Source organism: Bidens hawaiensis, unplaced genomic scaffold, assembly GCF_021521415.1.
Source record: "Bidens hawaiensis isolate Kalapana, Puna unplaced genomic scaffold, B.hawaiensis_p1.1 tig00012997_1, whole genome shotgun sequence".
NCBI lineage: Eukaryota > Viridiplantae > Streptophyta > Magnoliopsida > Asterales > Asteraceae > Bidens > Bidens hawaiensis.
In genome coordinates, this window is record NW_027492087.1 from 602,110 (window position 1) to 612,189 (window position 10,080).

At 33.3% G+C, this 10,080-nt stretch overlaps 1 protein-coding gene across 1 annotated transcript; it reads left to right on the forward strand.

Annotated features, from left to right (window-relative positions):
* Nucleotides 1-988: 988 nt before the first annotated feature.
* LOC143542825 (microtubule-associated protein 70-1-like) lies at nt 989-5,346 on the forward strand. Its single transcript, XM_077035315.1, has 11 exons — nt 989-1,204; nt 2,031-2,116; nt 2,621-2,686; nt 2,768-2,938; nt 3,046-3,216; nt 3,318-3,477; nt 3,553-3,695; nt 4,254-4,325; nt 4,398-4,811; nt 4,902-5,056; nt 5,156-5,346. The coding sequence occupies exons 1-11, from the start codon at nt 1,012-1,014 to the stop codon at nt 5,172-5,174; spliced, it is 1,650 nt and encodes a 549-aa protein (XP_076891430.1). The 5' UTR covers nt 989-1,011; the 3' UTR covers nt 5,175-5,346.
* Nucleotides 5,347-10,080: the final 4,734 nt, after the last annotated feature.

Genomic DNA, 10,080 nt, shown 5'->3' on the forward strand with positions numbered 1-10,080 from the left:
TGTGTTATGGTATCAAGAAAAGATCTAATGTTTTGTAACAAATGATTGATGTTTTATATTCCGCGAAAAGTTTTAATAAACTCTGATTTGCAGAACTGTGTTTATGAGTAAATCCGACGCTAAAGTAGGGCTACCGGGTTCGGGGCCTTACACAACCACCACCGATGCCCCCATTTGAACACCGACGTTGACCACCACCACTAGAGGCGGGCAAGTAAACCGGTTAACCGAACTGACCAGAAAATCGAACCAAAACCGAACCGGTTTGAAACCGATTATGTATAAACCAGTTTGGAACATAATGAAACCATAGGTTCGAAACCAGTTTGTAATTTTCTCCACCAAAACCGGTTAAAAACCGAACCGAAACTGATCGTAACTTGCTCAAGAACCGGTTTCAACATGAACCGAAACCGATCATCAACCCGTTTTGACTTTTGTTGACCAAACCGAACCGGTTTCAACCCAAACCGATTTTGAGTTATAAACTGATTTGTGCACCTCTAACCACCATTGCTGACGACCAATGTCTGAACACTACCACTGAGGGTTTCCACCCGAAAAAGGAGTCTTCCGATCGAAAAAGATTTTCGGCGACCACCACTTAGGGTTCAAACGTCCTCAATAACCGGAGTTTTTACTAAAATAAAGTTTTCTAAAGATCCAATCTAAGGTTTCAAAGAGGTTTGAGACGAAATGTTGAGTTTTCCGGTGACTGGAGACTAACGGAGGTTTGTTTCCGTTAGTCGTGGATCGTAAGAAGCAAACATGCTAAAAGGTGGAGTGACACCCGTCATTTCATTAGTTGAGACAGACAAAGACAGAAAGAATAATATAGTTGAGATAAGTATAAATGGAAGCCAGCTACTAGAGTCAGTCAGTCAGTCAGTCAGTCACCACTCAATTCATCTATTCTGTTTTGTCGGTTTAACAGCTAACTAACGGTCATCCATTCCCTCCATCCTATAAATTATAAACCAACCAAAACCTTAATCCTTCAATTCTAATTCAATGGCAACACTTCAATTAAGCAACGGTGCACTTCCGGATAACTCTTCTCCGTTGCGAAAATCGCCTTCGTTCCGGTTTGGCAGTAAAAAATCTGTATCACGGACCGCCACCGAAATAGACGATATTATTAATCACTTGCACGGTTCAGATCCCGTCCGGTTTGAGCTCAACCGTCTCCAAAACCAACTGAGAGGTTCGTTAGGCTCTTAATTCTCCAATTTTGTTATAATCTACAAATTATGTTCCATTATAATTTCCAAATTGGTAGGTGTGTGCATGGGTCGGTTCGCTCTTAGACTAAAACCGAACCAAAAACCGAAATGCCGCTTTTGAATTTTGAAAATCCAGTTTTCGGTTTCGGTTTGGTGTCGGTTTTTTCAGTTTTTATCATTAGTGCTTGAAAATTTTGGGCCGAGAAAAGAAAGTTGCCCAAAAATAATGAATTTGGGCCTAAATTTTTCGACTTATGTTTGATTAAATCGCTATAACTTTGAAGTTGATCTAGAATTTCAAAATTGTATGTGTGAATGGGTTGTTCAGTTTTAGACAAAAACCGAAATGACGGTTTTGAGTTTTCAAACACCGTTGAGTTTCGGGTTTTGGATTGGGTTCGGTTTTTTCTGTTTTACTATTAGGGGTTGAATTTTTTGGGCAAAATTTTTTTTTTGACCAAAGTTAATGAATTTGGGCCCAAATGTTTTTATTAGTTAATCAATAATTAATTATAAATTTATAATACAAACGGGCTAAAATATTTGAGGTATTCTATGCTTTAAAATACTATATAAATTACTTAAAATAAAAAATAAAATTTTGTAATCTATAAGTTGGGTTCGGTTTTTTCCCTTTTAGTTACACGCTGAACTGAAACTGAACCGAAAGTTTGAATTTTATGAAAACATAAAACCAAACCTTCGGTTTTTGTTTCGCTTCGGTTTGGTTTTTCTCAGTTTCGGATCGGTTTTCTCGGTTTCATGCACACCCCTAATTTGTATGTTCAAACTTTCTTGGTGTTACAGATAAAGATAGGGAATTAGGAGATGCTTATACAGAAATCAAGGCATTAAAGTATCATGAGCACCTTAAAGAGAAGGCAGTGGAAGAGGTAGTCTAACTAATTTTATTTTTCAGTTCATTACGGTTACCAAATTTGACAATTTGGGTAGGCATGCAAACGAACCTAACGAAAACGAACAATTGATAGAATATTTGTGTTCATGTTTGTTCCTTTAAAAAATGACTATGTTCGTGTTCGTTATTGTACGCTCGTTAAAAATCTTAAATGAACATAGATGAGCATAAATGAACGTACACAAATGAACAAATGCAAATAAACGAACATATATGGACGGACATAAATGAATGTTCATGAACGTAAAACGAACGAAACATGGTGTTCGTGTTCGTTTGTTTATTAGACATACGAGCATTAATGAACTTCCCACTGGACTGTTCGTGTTCATTGACCATTCAAGACTCAGGAGTAAAAGTTTAATTTTATAAATTTCTATAAAAAATGACAAAATTGAACTTAAGTTACATTGTTGGCAATATTCCCTAAATTTTCATGATGTATATTACCTCATAATCTGTTATTTTCATGTTGTAGATAAATGATGAGCTCAGGAAAGTGGATGAAAAACTTAAGAAAACTGAATCACTTCTAGAAATCAAGGTACTGTAACTTGTTGTTCTTACTTCTGTATATGAAGTTTGTTTACATGTAAACTAATTAACTTATTATATGGATTTATAGAATTTAGAGATTGGGAAGATAAGTGATGAGAAAAAGCAAGCTTTGTCTGCACAATTTGCTGCAGAAGCCACTCTTAGAAGAGTTCATGCAGCCCAGAAAGACGATGAGATGCCTCCTATTGAGGCCATTATTGCTCCATTAGAGGCGGAACTCAAGCTGATTAGAATGGAGGTAAGAACACTTAACTTTACCGGGCCATAAATCATGCGTCTGATCGTAAGAAAATGAACATTTGACCACATATATTTGTGATTGTTTATGACGTTTTGCATTATCAGGTATCAAAGTTGCAAGATGACAATAAAGCCCTTGACCGTCTCAGCAAATCTAAAGAATCTGCTCTTTTAGAAGCCGAGAGAAACGTTAAGATAGCCATGGCAAAAGCTTCCACGGTTGATGATCTTCAGAACAAAAACCAAGAGCTCATGAAACAAGTTAATATATGTCAGGTTAGATTATGCAACATATTAAGACATATGCTACATTTGGTTTATAGTATATTCCATATTTTGTAAATTATTATTTTTATCTTTTTTTGGTGTTAATGCAGGAAGAAAACAGGATTTTGGATAAAATGAACCGACAAAAAGTTTCAGAAGTTGAAAAGTTGACTCAGACGGTTCGTGAGCTCGAAGAAGCTATTTTGGCTGGTGGGGCTGCTGCCAATATTGTGCGTGATTACGAGCGAAGAATGCAAGAGATAAATGCAAGTTTAATAAAATTGCAACTATTTATGTTTTAAAGTTGGTGCTTAGCTGCTTACTTTTAAAACCTTGTGTAGGAAGAAAAGAAAATACTGGATCGTGAATTAGCCCGTGCTAGAATTTCTGCAAATCGTGTTGCGGTTGTAATAGCAAATGACTGGAAAGATACCGACAATAAAGTAATGCCTGTAAAGCAATGGCTCGAGGAAAGAAGAATTTTACAGGTATGTGTTATTTAGTTCTTTATGGCTAATGAAACTAAACTTTAGTGGTGACAAGTCAGACATGTTAAGTAATGGGTCAAACCGGGTCGGACATTTTGAATAATGGTCAAATGGGTCGGATTAAGCTTCATACTGGACATTTTGTAATACGAGTCCAAGCTCCAAAAGTGGCGGGTTGGGTTTGGTTGACCTGTAAAACATTTTTCGTCACGTTATATTGCATCTTTTTTTTTTTTTTTAAATTATGATTATAAAATTAGTACAACAACAATAATCTCAATCCTTAAAAAATACAATTTTACATTATCAATCTTAAATTTGAGTAGAAACAATTTATGGTCGTTTTAAACCTGGTTGACCTGTCCCATGTAGCTATTTTTTTAACGCTCGGCCCGTTTGAGATTAGCCCATATCGCCCTGTTTTTAATAAAACAGGTCGAAACTACCGCCCATGCTGAACATGTTGCATGATTTGGTTCATATATCATCTTGAGGATAACACATTAACACTCATAAACCCAATATATTTTTTATTTTTTTATTTTTGGACATCTGTAGGGAGAAATGCTGCATCTAAAAGAAAAACTAACAGTTGCAGAACGGACCGCAAAGGCAGAAGCTCAGTTAAAAGTAAGAAGGAATACATTCACAATTCATTATACTTTCACTTCCTTAATTTTCTTATATTTTTCGCATTAATAGGAAAAATACCATTTGAGATTCAAAGTTCTAGAAGAACGATTTAAATCATCATCTGGGAAAAATGTGTCTCGTGCTACACCAGAAAGACCAATAAGCAACGGGCGTTCACAACGCCAGTCGTTAGGAGGAGTTGAGAGTTTATCCAGATCATCATCTAGTAGATATTCATCAAGAAGTTTATTAAAAACCGGGACTATTTCGTCAAAAGTATACGATTGCAGCAAATTAGTAGTTTCGAGTAAGTTATTCCCAAATGAAGATGACCATGCTAGCGAGACCGATAAGCCAAACTCAAAACCTGAAGATTTTGTATCTGGTATGTTGTATGACATGTTACAAAAGGAGGTTCTGAGTTTACAAAAAGCTTGTCATCAAAAAGATCAAAATCTCAAAGAAAAAGACAGCACAATTGAGGTTTCTATGCAACTCTTCATCATTTTACTTTTTATTTATGTGCATTAAATGAGTAAAAAATAAGGAAACAAAGTAATTTAAAATTTGCAGATATTGGCAAGAAATGTTGAGACACTAAATAGAGCAATTGAAGTAGAGAGCAAAAAAACAAGGAGAGAAATGTCTGCGAAGGAGAAGGAAATTGCTGCATTACGTGTCAATAAAGGGCGAGAAAGCCGAATGACACGAAAACCGAGTGCTCCCAGGTTGTGATTTTTATATAACATTAATACAAACTTTTTAAAACATGTAAAATATATAATAAAAAAATATAACTAAGTTGTGGATTCTTGTGAAATGCGCAGGACTCGTGTGACGACTTGAGGTACAAGAGATGCATGCTTAATAGTGGTTGCAAACTACAAAGGTATATAGAGTGTACATTTGTTCATTGTTTTTGTATATGAACTGATAATGGGTACATGATGGTATCATATGTGACATGGTGAACGCTTCTGAAGTGCTATGTACAATGTGCAATAAAGTTGTTAGCTTTATAACCCATTTGAATCTTCTAAGGCCATGTGTAGTGGGCGTGGGTTGAGGGTGAAATGGGGCGAGGAAGGGCGCAAACACCGCCCCCCGGCGATATGTGGGCGATTTGGGGCGGGGGCGGGGTTTACTTGTCGCCGGCGAGAGAGGGAAATAATAATAATGTTAATTATATGTTGTGTGTGTATATATATGTATATGTATATGTATATATGTTGTGTGTGTGTGATATATATATATGTATATGTATATGTATATGTATATGTATATATGTTGTGTGTGTATATATGTATATGTATATGTATATGTATATGTATATGTATATGTATATGTATATGTATATGTATATGTACTATATAATAAATAAATGTTTTTATTGCCACATGTCATCACCAAAGTATTCTTTACAAAATTTTTCCTCCTATCTCTCATTAAATACAAAATTTTCACTCTCATCTCTCATATTTAATGCATTTATCTTTCTTATTAATAGTTTTGCATATTATTTTTCTCTTTTTAATCTTTAATTTTTTCTTTTTAATAAAGATATTATTGGATGAAGAGGCAAGATTAGCTTAAATTTAAAATTTCAATAAACTTTAACTTATTAAATATATGATTGTTTACTTAATTACAAGTTTTTTTCTTTCAAACTCTTAAAAGGCAAATTCACTATCGATGTATTTTTAGTGTTTATATTAATTTAAACGAGCGAATTTTTTAACTGGTTAAAGTATTAAACATGGTTCAAGTAAAAAATATTTATGATTAGAATGTTTCAATCACGGGTTGGTTTAAAGATAACCATTTACAACTTCTTTTTTTAATTGATTGGTTAAACAACTCATCATTTATGTTACGTTCATCTTAAAAATTCACAAAATATAAACACTAGACTACATGTTTTGGTTTTCAGGTGGATAATACAACTTTTTATATTTGGAATACAAATGTTAGACATTAGCACACTGTTATCAAATGACAAATTGACTCTGTATATCCTTCTACTATTGGAGATTTCAAAAATATATATTTCTTTAGTAAAACGAGTTGTACATGCACCAAGAAATTAGGTCGTTCAAGAAATTAGCAAACGTTAGTTATCCATGTTTCTAGGAGATGAAAAGTATGACTATTTTTCAGATGGTATCTATCAAACATAAAATGATACGTTACAAGAATGTATTAGTTTTCTGATGTTCTAAGTTGCCTTAAAATTTAAGGTTGTCAAGTCATATGTTAGTTCTAAAAGCCGATGTTGAGGTGATGTTGCTTAAAATATTAACTAGAAAATTGGTCTATGCAATGAAACTAAACTACATATGAAAATAAATATGATAACCGTGCTATAGAAGCCGAAATCATATCCAAAAGTAATATTGGAACTCATACTTTCATTCTTAAAAATAATCCTACACCTTTAGATAAAATAATTAATTTCAAAGAATAAAATTTTCACTTTATTTTTGTTTTGCAATGTAAGATTAATAAAAGCTAAGGTCAATCATTATAGATAGTTGGTTTCTTTTTTAAACAATTTATTTTAGTTTATGATCAGTTATGTGTTGTATTATTCATAGTTAAAAGCATAAATAATAAGAAACTACTAAATTTTAATATAAAAAAGTAAAGTTGCAAATAAAACTACAAATACTGTGTCTAAAGAAATGTTTTGAGATTCATAAATTTTGTAACAGCTTTTTATTTCCATATTATGTATTGTGTAATTTATTATATCATATAATATATCTTTATATTTGTTGAACATTATTTTTTTAAATTTTATATTGTGTTGTTATTTAAATAAATTTATTTATTTATTCTAACCCGTGTGCTACACGGGTAACTAACCTAGTATGTATATGTATATATGTTGTGTGTGTATATATGTATATGTAAAATGAATCATAGAAACAACCCGAATCAACCGAACCACCCATTCCCTCCTTTCGGTCAACACCATGGTTCGCAAACCAACCGAACGTGAACTTATAATGAAACCTGATTAACCTCAACCGAGCTATCCGTTTCAATTTCTCGACCCGAACCTAAACATGTACGCCAACCGAGCTATTGTTTTTTATATTTTTAGTTATGTATTTTTTTGTATTTCTTTTTAATTTTAATGCATTTTTATTTAATTATTTGAAGAAATTGGTTTTTATTTGATTAATTTAATTATAAAAAATAATAATAAAAAATGATACCGTGGACCCAACTTGTAGCCCCTGCACCATTACACCCTAAAAATAAATTTGCCCCTTTGCTGACTGGGCGTCACGTGTCACAATTCGCCCCCAATTGTAGCCCCTCCACTACACATAGCCTAAGGATTTGTTTTCGTTTGTTATTATCATATTTATTATTAACATTGGATGTTACGTGGCTAAACATCAATGGACCAACCATTATTGGTCAATAAGTCATGCGTCTAACCGGGAATAGCCCATACTGAAAGCACTGTATGTAGGCACTTAAACGTCACGTCTACATCTCTATAGACTATAGTGTAACAAGCATCGTTTCCAAGTCATGAAGGCATGAAGCAAGGGTTATTAGTCCACTTGTTTTAACATGAACTAATACATTTTAGAAATAAGTTGTGTGGGATCTATCAACTGATTTTTTTTCTTGTGTCAAGTGTTCCTTAACTTGACAACCCATATGTGGTTTTGAGGATTGGTCCGATTAGGTCCATTAACATGGTAATAACTCATTCATAGCTTCAATGCACCCTTATTGCTACATCTATATAACGTAACAAACATCGTTTACAAGTCATCAAGGGTCATTAGCCGACTAGTTTTAATACAAACTAAATCATTTTAAAAAGCTGTTGCATGAGATCCGTTTACCGTTTTTCCACAGTGTCAAACTGCTCCTTTTGTAAACATCCCTAATGACCTTATGGTATGGAACACTAATCTTGTGAGAACTATTTTTACTAAATAGTGTTGGGCTAATTCATAGGCATCCTTCATTTTAGGCAATCACAACGTTCCATTCTTGATTTACCGGTTATACGGGCTAAAGGCTACGTCTACGCCTCCATCTTTGAATTCCATGTTATTCCCCACGTGAAAACTTCTTAGACGTGACGCCTTTTAAGTCTTTGGCTGAATTAAGTTATAAGTTGACATCACTTGTGATGTGGTGTGAGATATATATATTTTTATTAAAGATTTATCACACTTTGTCGGGTTTTAAAAATGGTTTTCACCTAGACTTAACCACACACACAAAAGGCAAGTGTACCCGTCGTGTGGTAGTATAATAACGGCGAGAACCGGGTATCAATCCATGGACACGTAAATTTTAATATCAAACCTTTGCAAATATAATAACCATGAGAAATGAGTTTAATTGATTTGTTTTTAAGATTAATTTTTAGAAAAACTTGTAACAATAAATTAAAGCAAGTAACACGATAATGGAGATAAACAAGAATTAAGAAGCTATCACCTTAACTTAGAATCCACTTGACTCCTAATGATGGTAAACTTAAATATATGATAAATTCACTATTTTGTTTTAAAAAGAATAGTTTCTAGTTATAGATAACCATCCAAATGATTTTTTGGAAAACTTAGTATGAATTATACAAACTAATCACCTCAAATCATACTATATGTAAGTGAATCTTTATGTTGAAATTTATTGATATAGATTATCATTCAATTACGAAACTCAAATCTAACAACCGGTCGGAAAGATTACATGAACAACACATAATCCACCTATGGTTGATTAAATTAGACTAAGTTCAAGTATTCCCTTGATTTATGAATTTTCAACCCAAGTGTAATATTAAAATAGTTGCGTTAACAAATTATTTATAATATTACTTAACAAGAATATCAATTCATAACAAATATTCAATCTTTTCAAATCTAAACATGAGGATATGTGTTTAACCAATTTTCATGTACCATACAAGAATTATTTTAACTATTTATAGATTAAAAGTTATAAAGTTGCATGAACAGCATTTATAAATAAATGATAAAATCAATAGTCTTTCAACATAACAAGATGTACCATTTATAATTCTTGTATATTACTTTCAATTGTTTAAACACAATATTTCATCAAAGGATAACCAAGAATTAGTCATTATTTTAACATAAAATTATCATATATTAATTTCAACCATCAAAAGTTGTCAAGTTTCATCATGGGTTAAGGTGATATAAAGAGTTTTAACTCATGATAATTATAAAAGATACACCAAAATAGAATAATATAACATTCATGTTTAATATTAAGATAATCTAACCAAGCTAGATAATTATGATGATGCTAAGACTTCTTCTTGATGTTGTATGAAGATTCAAGAGCTTCTCTTTTGTTACTTCAATGGATTATGAGAGTGAAAATGGGTGTGTTTTTCTCCAAAATTGTGCACACCAAATGAGCAACATGCATGGTCTTTATATAGGCTAACTTGTGCACAAGGCATGACCCATGCTTAGTAGGGCATGACCCATGTTGGTCCCCATGTAGTACACCACGTGCTCCCTAGTTGTACTCATTGGAATATAGCTAGGCACGGGGCATGTTAGGTGTAGGCATGGGCTGTGCTGGTCACTCAAGCATTAAATGCGCATGCTACTGATTGTACTTTCTTGGCCGACATGATTGGCATGGGGCATGCCTGGGTGAGGCATGACCCTGTGTGTCTTCAAAAAGGGGGGACAAATGTACTGTGTACTCTATTTTGTCATCTTCTGAGGAGGTG

Bases quoted from the DNA above. Each gene is read 5' to 3' on its own strand.
- LOC143542825 (XM_077035315.1), top strand. From the start codon at position 1,012: ATGGCAACACTTCAATTAAGCAACGGTGCACTTCCGGATAACTCTTCT. The intron at 1,205-2,030 runs GTTCGTTAGGCT...TTGGTGTTACAG, and splicing joins TCTCCAAAACCAACTGAGAG to ATAAAGATAGGGAATTAGGA. The intron at 2,117-2,620 runs GTAGTCTAACTA...TTCATGTTGTAG, and splicing joins AAGAGAAGGCAGTGGAAGAG to ATAAATGATGAGCTCAGGAA.